This window comes from Lolium rigidum, chromosome 1 (assembly GCF_022539505.1).
Source record: "Lolium rigidum isolate FL_2022 chromosome 1, APGP_CSIRO_Lrig_0.1, whole genome shotgun sequence".
NCBI lineage: Eukaryota > Viridiplantae > Streptophyta > Magnoliopsida > Poales > Poaceae > Lolium > Lolium rigidum.
Genome location: NC_061508.1, coordinates 342377989 through 342391853, shown reverse-complemented (window position 1 = coordinate 342391853; position 13865 = coordinate 342377989). Strand labels below are relative to the sequence as shown.

The window sequence follows — 13865 nt, the reverse complement described above, 5'->3', positions numbered from 1 at the left end:
CAAACACCTTGCTAGCACTAGAAAAATAGTACGAGTTAAACTACCAAAGAAATGAGCTAAATTAGGAACGCCGGAAGAAAGGATGATATTGCTAACCCTTGGATAGATGCATGCCGTTAATCTTGTTAAAATGGTGGAGAGAAAAATAAAGATTATTGGAGTGTGAGAGGTGGATGTTTGGAAATGTGAGAGGAGAAGTGAGTATGGAATATGGTATTCTCTATCCATCGGATCCCAACAAACACAACATATAGCATTACAGATAGATGATCTTGATCATGTTAGGCAGCTCACAAGATCCAACAATGAAGCACAATGATGAGAAGACAACCATCTAGCTACTGCTATGGACCCATAGTCCAGGGGTGAACTACTCACTCATCACTCCGGAGGCGACCATGGCGGTGTAGAGTCCTCCGGGAGATGAATCCCCTCTCCGGCGGGGTGCGGAGGAGATCTCCGGAATCCCCGAGATAGGATTGGTGGCGGCGGCGTCTCCGGAAGGTTTTCCGTATCGTGGTTTTTTCGCATCGGGGGTTTCGCGACGGAGGCTTTAAGTAGGCGGAAGGGCGGAGTCGGAGGGCTGACGAGGGGCCCACACCACAGGGCGGCGCGGGCCCCCCCTTGGCCGCGCCGCCTTGTGGTCTGGCCACCTCGTGGCCCCACTTCATATGCTCTTCGGCCTTCTGGAAGGTTCGTGGCAAAATAGGACCCTGGGTCTTGATTTCGTCCAATTCCGAGAATATTTCGTTACTAGGATTTCTGAAACCAAAAACAGCGAGAAACGACAGAATCGGCACTTCGGCATCTTGTTAATAGGTTAGTTCCAGAAAATGCACGAATATGACATAAAGTGTGCATAAAACATGTAGGTATCATCAATAATATGGCATGGAACATAAGAAATTATCGATACATCGGAGACGTATCAGTCACATGCAAATTTCTTAACGACCTTTGCATTTCACTAACCGCAGTTCACCCATTACTTGTTCGTTGCAGGTAACTTCCATTCACTAGATGCACTACTTCAAGTAAATGATTTGACTGAAGATCACGTCGAAGCTGCCGTGTCACTTGTAAAAGAACTATCAAAGTGCTCCCGACGCCGCAACAAAAAAGTTTACAGTTCTGAAGGACTCGTGCTGACTGCCCACCATGTTGCACCTATTATAACCCATGACTGGTTGATGGGCGATGTAAAAACATTTTTTTTATCCCTGTTGTATTACAGAATAACTATCTTGATTGAAGGGCTAATTAGTTGTGTGTACCAATAAATTTCGCAGGTCATCAATGCTTATGTGCGACACTTGTCTCATCGTGTTCCAGATGATCGTGTCCTGTCCACCACATGGAGGTCGACGCATCTCATAGAAGGGAGGACGAGGGGTAGAGATTATTTTCCACCTGGCCACCCCCAGATCGAAATAGAGAAATCGAGCCAGTCACAGATGCATGGACGAGTATTTCCATAAACCGAAGGTACAAGCACATGCAATGCAATGGTGTACATAATTCATTCAGTGTATATTGAAACATACTTACACATTTTTATTGCAGTACTATCTCGCTGTAAACGTTAATGGCAATCATTGGGTCACCGTCGTGATGCATGTACCCAAGAAGGAATTTCAAGTATTAGATTCCCTCTATGTTCTTCGCAGTTACATACATATCATTGAAGCATTGGTATGTTTTCATACTACTTTACTGTGTCATAAGTATTTTACTAAAATATTAATCATTACTTACTTAATCTTAACTACTCGTTTTACTTCAGAGAACCGAAATTGCTTATGACATAGCAAAAGCAGATCATGGTTTTCCTGATCCTTCGAACTGGCCTATAAAATAATACAAAATGCCAAGACAAAAGGATGGGTGAGTACATGGTGCAACTAATTTTCATCTATATTAATATACGATGCAATGTTACTTAATGTTTTTTGTTTGTCTTGTATTATGACAGAAACTCATGTGGACTTTGGGTCCTAAAATATATGGAAGAATGGGATGGAGATGAATTTAGAACCACTATTACATAGGTAGGTAAAACAAAATTCTACTTACATGATGAACTAGCAGCACATGTCATAACATGTTCTCTTAATTTCTTTTTGTAGACACTCGTTGACTCTACTAGAGAAGTTATGGTCGGTGAAATAATTTTTTCACCTAGTAACGAGTTGGATAGGATCAAAGATAAACTACTCAACCCCAATGGCGAGGAAGATGATGCTTAGGTCCAAGGTCTAGTGGATATGGTCGGGTTTTCGTCCCGTAGAAGGTTTCCCGGCGGTGTTCAAGACTTAGTTCATTTTATTTTCTATTTTCAGTTAGCTGTGTAATGACTTGGAAACTATACTTTACAACACCTATTCGCGTCATATGGAATACCATACATTGTGGAATATGTATGCAATCATCAAGTGTTGGATAGTCTCACTATTGTCCGTGGACATCACTATAATCTTTATTGCGCAGAATTTGTTGTCAAACTTTTGCAAACAATCCGTTAACACCTTTGCAGATGATAATAACTTGGTATGAAAAGCTTTATCTCGAAATACTTCAGGTGCAGGAATTTACCCAAAACCAATTGTGTATTGACTTTCTGAAAAATAATACCCAAAGATTAGGACTTATTAATAGCTTAGGTCAACAAATTACTGAACTGGTACAAAAGGGATAACACTAGCCTCATAAAGTGAGTTCACAAAAACCGTTTCAACATTTGGCGCAATGGATAAAAGTTTGGTACTTGTCATCTGCATTTTTCTTCACTTGCAATGAACCTTCAAGAGAGATAGGCGAAGGAATTGGACATTGCATACCAGGAAAATCCAAACTTGAAAGAGAACTTACATCTGTCCTATGAGAAATGGTGGTGTTAATTCATTGCCGGACAGACCGGCGAAAGATTCCGGTCAGGCCGACAGAAGCTGCTGCATGTAAGTCTTCTCACCGGACATGCTGGTGGCTGTGGCCGGACAGACCAGAATGCAGTGCCGAAAGCCTTTGAATATTCGTTAATTATTTTCCGGCCTGGCTGGTTCTCTACGCCGGTCAGGCCGACAAAAGATGCGTACAAAAACTCCTTGGCCGGACAAGCTGGCTCGTCTGGCCAGACAGGCCGATAGAATTGGCAAATACGTCTGGAAATTTTATGTTCCTCTGGAACAACATTACCGATCTGTCTGGCGTATATGCCGGACAGTCTGACCGGTCGATCACGTAAACCGATCCTCGGACAGTCTGTTCCCCTATGAACTGGATGTCCGCCGAACCCGGACTGTCCGGCTAGGTCACGGCCGGACTGTCCGGTGTCTCCGATCTGCCATGGCCGGCCGGCGCCCAACACGATGGTGCACAGGCCACCATGATCCGCCAAACTCGCCGGGGGGCCCACAACTGTGTCGTACTTGTATCTCGTATAATTGACTATTTGAATTGGGCTATACGAATTTTGTACGGTGCCACGTATCGGTATTTTATACTAATAACGAAGGGGTATCGAGCGATCTTAGCCGTTCTTGTGTTTGAGCCCGCTTAAGCCCAAATTGAGTTTGAGGGAGTTTGGGGGAGGGGGGGGGGGTTGTACCGGAGCAGACGCCCAACAGATTAACTAATTCTTTGATTAGTTTTAATTGATGTGTGGTATCACATGTCGTAGAACCCGATTGAAGGCATGATATCACATTTCGACAACGCTACCACCCGATTAAGATACACTGTGTGATACGTATCGTTTCAATCCAGCATGATCTTAGTATCGTAAGATTACTTCTCTGAATTTTTTTCTTATCACTGAACCTGTGACTTGCATATACTCCGCGGAAATTCAATTTAAACTCTCGGGTGCATATGCTCCCCTTACCAAAAAAATATATTTTAAAATGATCAAAGTGACCGGATCGATTGGGCAGTAGCCAGTCCACTCTGGTTTAGTTTAGACTGCTCATAGTGGGAGTAACATAGCTAGTAACATCACACATCTCAAAGCATTTTGGTGACATGGCATGCGAATAAATGAAGAAAGAGAGTGTGGTGGTAACTAGCTATGTTACCATAACATCACACACCCCAAGGCAAAATGAGTCTACAACATAATAAATGACACAATGCATAACACCACATATAAGTTACTACCCACTATAAAGGTAGTAACCTAGACTAGTAACATGACATATGTTACTAGTCTAAGTTACTCCCCACTAGTTAGAGACTAACTAGGAATATCAAAGCGCATCTCACAAAATCTTGAGTGATGCAGGTACGTCCCTGTCGGATTTGGCGTCGTCTTGACGTATCGTAGGGTCTAAGTTGCATTACATGCTACGGACCCCCTGCTTTGTAATTAAATACTCCTATAATGGCTGCTTTGGTGCAGTGATCACTCAACTGACGGCACCAAATACCCCAAAAAGGACAGTTGATCCTGACTTGAATTGAACATGGTTGGTGAAGAAGAGACGCGCGAACATGATGAAATCCGTCCAGAGAAACGCAGCATAGCACATCGAGTCATCGATTCACGGATATGTATGAGGAGATCTCGTGCAACTGTTAATCAGCGAAAGCGAAGTAATTGAGCTCGGGTTAACATCACAGTTGCTTGCCATTTGCCAATAATTAAGCTAGGAATTCCGAACTCTTGCGGCCAGAGATGGGGGGATAGGGATTCAGAGAAGATCCCACGACTCCAAGGTCGGGAACCCACAGCCGCTGCTGCTGCCGCCGCTAGCGTTGCTGTCCAGCGCGATCGGGCCGGCGTCGCATGGGGGCAGCGGTTGCGGCAGCGCCTCGGCCGGACTCGCCCCGCGGCCACCGAGCAGGAACGCCGACGTGTCCAGCGTCGGCAGCAGCATCGCGCGGTCGGCTCCCCCGGCCGCCATGCGGCCGGCGAGCGCGTGCAGGAGGAGGGGCTCCTCCGCCATCTGCTGCTGGTGCTGCTGTGGCGGTGGGAGGAGGGACTCGTCGGCGCCCGTGACCTGGTGCACCATGCGGCGGAACTCGGCCGGGTCGGCGCTGATGTAGGTCGTGGGCAGCCGCCGCGACGGGCGCGGGCGGCGCTTGGCGATGCGGCGCGCCGCCCTGTGCTGCTGCGCCGCGGCGGGGGCGGATGGGAGGGCCTCGTAGGACGGAAGGTGGCCGCGCTCCGCCGGGAGGAGCTGCTGCCACGGTGAGGCTGACGAGGGGGACGCGTAGGCGGAGGAGTCCATGTGCTGCATGGCGGAGAGCATCATGGGTGGGTGAGCTTGCTGTGGGCGTGTGTTGAGGTTGAGGTGGGAGAGGAAGAGGAGGTTGGGGATTGATATAAGCTGGACGGAGAATGGCGGGTGACGTGGGTGTGGACGGGTTCGGTGGTCAGCAGGGCGGTCGGAGACGAAGGCGACGCATGGCTGGACAAGGTCACAACGCACAAGCCAAGACGCTGATCAGTGGGTTCAGACTGTCAGCGCGCGGAACCTTTGTTTTTCTTCCAAATTTCTACTACTACCTCTATCAAAGAATGTCACAAATCGGTAATCCTGGACATACGGACTGTTTTGGGTTACGGAATACTTACGGACAACAACAATGCTACACTTATGGGCTGTTTTCTACGAGATCTAAGTTACGGGCAGACGTGGAGATCATGGGGAGATTTCAGTTCCTAGAATCACGGGAGGAGAAAAAATTGCACCAACAGAATAGCTCCACCTCATCCCGTAAATATTTCCCGTAGCTGAATTCCCGTAACTCTAGCATTATTGTACGAACAACGTAGGCTGTGTTGGTTGGTTGAAGTTCAATAATGCTAGGCCTACGGGATTTTGCTTACGGGAATTCTTTACGGGGTGAGGTGGAGGAAGCCCGCTCGTGCACATCTCTGATCCTCCCATGTTTTTAGGAAGAGTAGTTAGGGCATCTTCAACCGAGTGATCCAAACAGACACGCTGGGCCGTCCGTTTTGGGACATTTGGGTGGCCGAGCGGACACGCGGACAGCGGCCCGCGTCCACGTGTCCGTTTGGGTCGCACGCTGTGCCTAACGCGGCGTCCCAAAAAAACGCCACGTGGTTCGTCTTCCTTGCGCGGCGCTGCGCCATGGTAGGCCTCGACGAGACAGCAATGGTGGGCGGTGGAACGGGCGGGAAAGTTCCCGCGCGCGCGAAAAGGCCATTGGCGCCCGGGAGGCTGCTGCGTCGGCAGAGCGCGGCCGACAAGAGCGCATGCGCCGGCGGAACGGGAACCACGAGGCCCAGGCCGCCGGCCGCGTCCTCCTGGAGGCGCGCACCGTTGTGGAACGCGCCGCCCTGCAGGAACTGGAGCTATGCGGGAAGCGGATGGTGCCGCCGCAGGAGGCGGAGCGCGAGCGCGCCCGAGGTGCGCGGGCGGAAAGGAGGAGGATGAAGTCCTCCGCCGCGCCACCCAGCTCGTAGCTGGAGTGGAATCATCACGCGTACAGGCCGTCCGCGTCGAGTGAAATCCACGGCCCCGACGGCGAGCCGGCGAAGAGTCGCCGGCGAGGCCGCCGGCCCCGTACGTATTAGGATAAAAGTAGTAGGCTAAAAAAATGTAATGGGTACTTTTTAATGAAAAATATCTGTTATGTCTATGACACGCGGGCTAGGGGCGGACGCGCGTGGCCAGCCATCGGCGTCCGCGGCCACGCAAACTCGTCCCAGATTTGGGCCGGGTTTGGGTCGTCCCGGACGCCGCGGCCATCCGTTTTTGGGATGGGTCCGCGCGCTGGGCCGCGTTTTTGTCCGTTTCGACCCATCCGGATGCGCGGGCGCGGGATGGGTCGCTCGGTTGGAGATGCCCTTAATCCCTGGTTTCCACGTCACCCCGTAACCCAGATCCCGTAACTAAAATCCTGTAAGTGTAGCATTGTTGGTTGAAGTTTGACCCGCTGCTTAAAAAACGGGCCTGCTTAAATTCCGTAAAACATTTCCGTAGGTATAACCGCCGGCATAGCTTTTTTCTATTTCTGCACGATAGTCTTCCAAAAAGCATAACTAAATCATTCTAATTGAGAAAAATAAGTATAATATATCAAATTTTGCAGAAAAACAAGATCTATCTTAGAAAAATATAAAAATAGAATATTTCAAATACCTAAACAAATCTTCTTAGAAATGAGCTATAATGTTCGAGGTTTCATGGCTTTCACACACGCCAAAAATAAAAAAATTATCGCTCGTGGGTCGGATTAGAAATGCGCGTCCGGGGTCTTACTTTCGATTCCAGGGCCCACTGTCAACATCAGGATTTTTAAGTCCAGATGACTATTATGTCATACATCGCAATCTCAGGAATATTGTTTTTGCGAGACATAATAGATTGATATCACAGAACATCATTCATTACAACTCATAATTGTCTTACAACAAAACGATCACATGATCCAGTCTCATTACAACACTTGATCTAATGATCAATTACATAACACATAGCGAGAATACGTAGTAGATGTCCATCTGTTTCACATGCAACTGTTGACGTCAGGATAGTCCTAGTTGTCGTAGACGTCCTGCTGTCTTTCATCTTGGTACTGGGGCTCATCTTCATAGTCTGGCCATTTGAATAGCCAGGGACATAGCCATGCGTACTTTAAAGTACTCTCAAACTAATACTAGTGTAAGCATTATCAACTATAGTAAGGGGTTTCTAAGCTCTAGGTTCATTTGCATAAAGCCAGTTTTATTTCATAAGCATTTAGTAAACAAGGACTCCTTCTTTGCCTAACTTAACTCAAGTGGAAACATTAGTGTCATTCCCACAACTCTGTTGTGATTCAAAGTCAAAGTCACCTTTCAAATTCAAGTCACAGTCACCATTCATATTTTGGAAAAGTTCTGATGATGGAACAGTATGACCTTTCCAACTGTCCATGACCGCGGACGCGGCTATTCAAATAGGTTTACACTCTGCAGAGGTCGTACACTTGTGCCACAATAATTGCAATAGTCCGTCGTGAGTAACCGGCTCGATTTATCGCACTCAGTGCGCGAACTACCAATCATAACCTTTCATTTACCTACCCTAGTATAGGCACCTCTCCCCATGAGCTTGGCCTCCTGGTGAGAGCAAACCACCAACCCGGGAACTGCACTGGGCTTGGGTAGGACAGTCACCTCATTTCACGTCATTTCACTTTCAGTGGAGGCAGCCTCAGCCTAACCCCTATGACGCTTGTTCAGAGGGAACCCATACTAAAATACATAAGTTTCCAGTTAAGCCTTACCCAGATTCAGGTATTGTAGGGATACTTAAGAATTGGAATGGTATCGTGATGGCGTGTAAGGCACACGTCCGTTGGGAACCCCAAGAGGAAGGTGTGATGCGCACAGTAGCAAGTTTCCCTCAGTAAGAAACCAAGGTTATCGAACCAGTAGGAGTCAAGGAGCACGTGAAGGTTGTTGGTGGCGGAGTGTAGTGCGGCGCAACACCAGGGATTCCGGCGCCAACGTGGAACCTGCACAACACAATCAAAGTACTTTGCCCCAACGTAACAGTGAGGTTGTCAATCTCACCGGCTTGCTGTAAACAAAGGATTAGATGTATAGTGTGGATGATGATGATTGTTTGCGAAGAACAGTAAAGAACAATTGCAGTATATTGTATTTCAGATGTAAAGAATTGGACCGGGGTCCACGGTTCACTAGTGGTGTCTCTCCCATAAGATAAATAGATGTTGGGTGAACAAATTATAGTTGGGCAATTGAAAAATAAAGAAGGCATAACAATGCACATACATATATCATGATGAGTACTATGAGATTTAATCAGGGCATTACGACAAAGTACATAGACCGCTATCCAACATGTATCTATGCCTAAAAAGTCCACTTTCAGGTTATCATCCGAACCCCTCCGAGTATTAAGTTGCAAACAACGGACAATTGCATTAAGTATGGTGCGTAATGTAATCAACACAAATATCCTTAGACAAAGCATCGATGTTTTATCCCTAGTGGCAACAAGCACATCCACAACCTTAGAACTTTCCGTCACTCGTCCCAGCATTTAATGGAGGCATGAACCCACTATCGAGCATAAATACTCCCCCTTGGAGTCACAAGTATCAACTTGGCCGAGCCTCTACTAGCAACGGAGAGCATGCAAGAACATAAATAACATATATGATAGATTGATAATCAACTTGACATAGTATTCAATATTCATCGGATCCCAACAAACACAACATGTAGGATTACAAATAGATGATCTTGATCATAATAGGCAGCTCACAAGATCTAACATGATAGCACAATGAGGAGAAGACAACCATCTAGCTACTGCTATGGACCCATAGTCTAGGGGTGGACTACTCACACATCGATCCGGAGGCGATCATGGCGATGAAGAGACCTCCGGGAGATGATTCCCCTCTCCGGCAGGGTGCCGGAGGCGATCTCCCGAATCCCCCGAGATGGGATTGGCGGCGGCGGCGTCTCGGAAGGTTTTCCGTATCGTGGCTCTCGGTACTGGGGTATTCGCGACAAAGGCTTTAAGTAGGCGGAAGGGTAGGTTTAGGGGCGTCACGGGGGCCCCACACGCTAGGGCCGCGCGGGCCCCCTCTAGGCCGCGCCGCCCTAGTGTGGCGGCGCCCCGTGGCCCCACTTCGTATCTCCTCCGGTCTTCTGGAAGCTTCGTGGAAAAATAAGCCCCCGGGCGTTGATTTCGTCCAATTCCGAGAATATTTCCTTACTAGGATTTCTGAAACCAAAAACAGCAGAAAACAACAACTGGCTCTTCGGCATCTCGTCAATAGGTTAGAGCCGGAAAATGCATAATAATGACATATAATGTGTATAAAACATGTGAGTATCATCATAAAAGTAGCATGGAACATAAGAAATTATAGATACGTTTGGGACGTATCAAGCATCCCCAAGCTTAGTTCCTACTCGCCCTCGAGTAGGTAAACGATAACAAAGATAATTTCTGAAGTGACATGCTATCATAATCCTGATCATACTATTGTAAAGTATATGAGATGAATGCAGCGATTCGAAGCAATGGCAAAGACAATTAGTAAACAAATGAATCATATAGCAAAGACTTTTCATGAATAATACTTCCAAGACAAGCATCAATAAGACTTGCATAAGAGTTACTCATAAAGCAATAAATTCTTAGTAAAGGCATTGAAGCAACACAAAGGAAGATATAAGTTTCAGCGGTTGCTTTCAACTTCAACATGTATATCTCATGGATAATTGTCAACACAAAGTAATATAACAAGTGCAATAAGTAAACATGTAAGAATCAATGCACGCAGTTCACACAAGTGTTTGCTTCTAAGATAGAAAGAAGTAGGTAAACTGACTCAACAATAAAGTAGAAGATAGGCCCTTCGCAGAGGGAAGCATGGATTACTATTTTTGTGCTAGAGCTTTTCATTTTGAAAACAAGAAACAAATTTGTCAACGGTAGTAACAGAGCATATGTGTTATGTATAAGACATCCTATAAGTTGCAAGCCTCATGCATAGTATACCAATAGTGCTCGCACCTTGTCCTAATTAGCTTGGATTAACACGGATTATCATTGCATAGCATATGTTTCAACCAACTGTCACAAAGGGGTACCTCTATGCCGCCTGTACAAAGGTCTAAGGAGAAAGTTCGCATTGGATTTCTCGCTTTTGATTATTCTCAACTTAGACATCCATACCGGGACAACATAGACAACAGATAATGGACTCCTCTTTAATGCATAAGCATTCAACAACAGTTAAAATTCTCATAAGAGATTGAGGATTAATTGTCCAAACTAAAACTTCCACCATAAATCATGGCTTTAGTTAGCGGCCCAATGTTCTTCTCTAACAATATGCATACTCAAACCATTTATCATGAAAATCGCCCTTACTTCAGACAAGACGAACATGCATAGCAATTCACATGATATTCAACAAAGGTAAAAATTGATGGCGTCCCCAGAAACATGGTTACCACTCAACAAGCAACTTATTAAGAAATAAGATACATAAGTACATATTCTTCACCACAATAGTTTTTAGGCTATTTTTCCCATGAGCTATATATTGCAAAGACAAAGGATAGAAGTTTTAAAGGTAGCACTCAAGTAATGTACTTTGGAATGACAGAGAAATACCATGTGGTAGGTAGGAATGGTGGACACAAATGGCATGGTTTTTGGCTCAAGGATTTGGATGCACGAGAAGAATTCCTCTCAATACAAGGCTAGGCTAGCAAGGTTGTTTGAAGCAAACTCAAGTATAAAAGGTGCAACAAAGCTCACATATGAACATATTGTAAGTATTATAAGACTTTACATTGTCTCCTTGTTGTTCAAACACCTTAACCAGAAAATATCTAAACTCTAGAGATCAATCATGCAAACCAAATTTTAACAAGCTCTATGTAGTTCTTCATTAATGGGTACAAGGTACATGATGCAAGAGCTTAAACATGATCTATATGAGCACAACAATTGCCAAGTATCACATTATTCAAGACATTATACCAATTACCACATGCGGCATTTTCTGTTTCCAACCATATAACAATGAATGAAGTAGTTCAACTTTCGGAATGAACAATAAAAGTAAAGCTAAGAACATATGTGTTCATACGAAACATCGGAGCGTGTCTCTCTCCCAAACAAAGAATGCTAGGATCCGATTTTATTCAAACAAAAACAAAAACAAAAACAAACAGACGCTCCAAGTAAAGCACATAAGATGTGACAGAATAAAAATATAGTTTCACTAGAGGTGACTTGATAAGTTGTCGATGAAGAAGGGATGCCTTGGGCATCCCCAATCTTAGATGCTTGAGTCTTCTTAAAATATGCAGGGATGAACCACGTGGGCATCCCCAAGCTTAGACTTTTCACTCTTCTTGATCATATTGTATCATCCTCCTCTCTTGACCCTTGAAAACTTCCTCCACACCAAACTCAAAACAATCTCATTAGAGGGTCAGTGCATAATTCATATATTCAGAGGTGACATAATCATTCTTAACACTTCTGGACATTGCACAAACCTACTGAAAGTTAATGGAACAAAGAAATCCATAAAACATAGCAAAATAGGCAATGCGAAATAAAAGGCAGAATCTGTCAAAAGAGAACAGTCCGGAAAGACGAATTTTTTAGAGGCACCAGACTTGCTCAGATGAAAATGCCCAAACTGAATGAAAGTTGCGTACATATCCGAGGATCACGCACGTAAATTGGCAGATTTTTTAAATTTTCTACAGACGGGGCGGCTTGATACGTCTCAAACGTATCTATAATTTCTTATGTTCCATGCTACTTTTATGACAATACCTACAAGTTTTGTTCACACTTTATGATGATTTTATGCGTTTTCCGGAACTAACCTATTGACGAGATGCCGAAGTGTCGGCTCTGTTTCTCGCTGTTTTTGGTTTCGGAAATCCTAGTAAGGAAATATTCTCGGAATCGGACGAAATCAATGCCCAAGATCCTATTTTTCCACGAAGCTTCCGGAACACCCGAGAGCCGGCAGAGGAGGGCCACAGGGTCACCGGATGACAGGTGGCGCGGCCGTGGCCTCGGGCCGCGCCCCCTACCGTGTCACCGCCTCGTCAGCCCTCCGACTCCGCCTCTTCGCCTATTTAAGGGTCCCTGACCTAAAACCTCGATACGGAAAAGCCACGGTACGAGAAACCTTCCAGAGCCGCCGCCATCGCGAAGCCAAGATCTGGGGGACAGGAGTCTCTGTTCCGGCACACCGCCGGGACGGGGAAGTGCCCCCGAAAGGCATCTCCATCAACACCACCGCCATCTTTGTAACACCCCAACTTTTGCAACCTTGTTTAATTGTCCTTTGTGCAAAAATTAGGGGGAACAAAAACTTTTTCTTTAGACTAATTAAGATGAATTGCCTTGATCTGTTTGATATGATGAATTGCCTTGATCTGTTGGTAGATGAATTGTCTTGATTTGCTTGTTGAGTTTTGTCTTGAGCTACCTCATAGAACCACACCCCTAGTGGTTAAACAAGCAACTCACCAAATAAAACACATGTGTGACTTAGGAAAAATTGTTTTCCTTGTTACCACATCAAACTCTTCTTCGATGGCAACATGAGTGTGCCATCTTGATTTTCTCTTTGTAGTACAAGATAGCTCAATCATCCTTAATTCAAAACTTGGGATCGTCTACCCCTGGCTACATCCCTCTCTTATACCCACTCATCCCTGTTGGTTTTGAGGCCATGTCGACCATCTGGGTTGACAGGCTTTGAATGTCCAGATTTTGGCAGTTGATCTCTAAGCACCCACAACTGTTTTTGATGACCTCACTGCATGGATCTCATCTATGCAACACCCTCTTCAACCTCCACGTCCTGCATGTCTCATTCTATCCTTGCAGCACATTTATTCACTTGATCTTGTACCCTATCCAATGTTTAACCTCAAAATCACTTCCTTCACTTTTACCTCTTGTTTTCATTCAAGTTAAATCTTCACAAAACCAAGAGTGGGAATGATGGGTACATTTTGTAGCCACCATCTACCCTTGAGAACACTTCTCCCTAAATTAGTTTTCTCTCTCAAAAGTCCTATTGATTTTCCTTCTCTAGTTTTGATCACAAAACTACTTCTAGTTTTACTAAATCTTTTCAAGATATTTCTTCAAAGAAAACAAGGAACTGAAATGGGTTATGTTTTTCTTCCCATTTCTACCAAGTACTGATTTCTAAAAACATTACTCTCCATTTGACTTTCTTTTTAACAAAAAGCTTGTTTATGGTACCTACACCATTTCTTGTTTCCTCTTTCTTATTTTACATTTGAGAGAAACTCTACTTTACTTGAGAAAGTAAGTAGAATATTTTGAACCCCTATGTTCCAACCAGTTTTATCTCAA

General features: G+C 45.1%; 1 protein-coding gene across 1 annotated transcript; it reads right to left on the bottom strand.

The window, feature by feature from the left end:
- Positions 1–4685: 4685 nt before the first annotated feature.
- Positions 4686–5261, bottom strand: LOC124664105 (calmodulin-binding protein 25-like). Its single transcript, XM_047201703.1, has one exon. The coding sequence runs from the start codon at positions 5247–5249 to the stop codon at positions 4686–4688; it is 564 nt and encodes a 187-aa protein (XP_047057659.1). The 5' UTR covers positions 5250–5261.
- Positions 5262–13865: the final 8604 nt, after the last annotated feature.

Bases quoted from the DNA above. Each gene is read 5' to 3' on its own strand.
- LOC124664105 (XM_047201703.1), bottom strand. From the start codon at position 5,249: ATGATGCTCTCCGCCATGCAGCACATGGACTCCTCCGCCTACGCGTCC.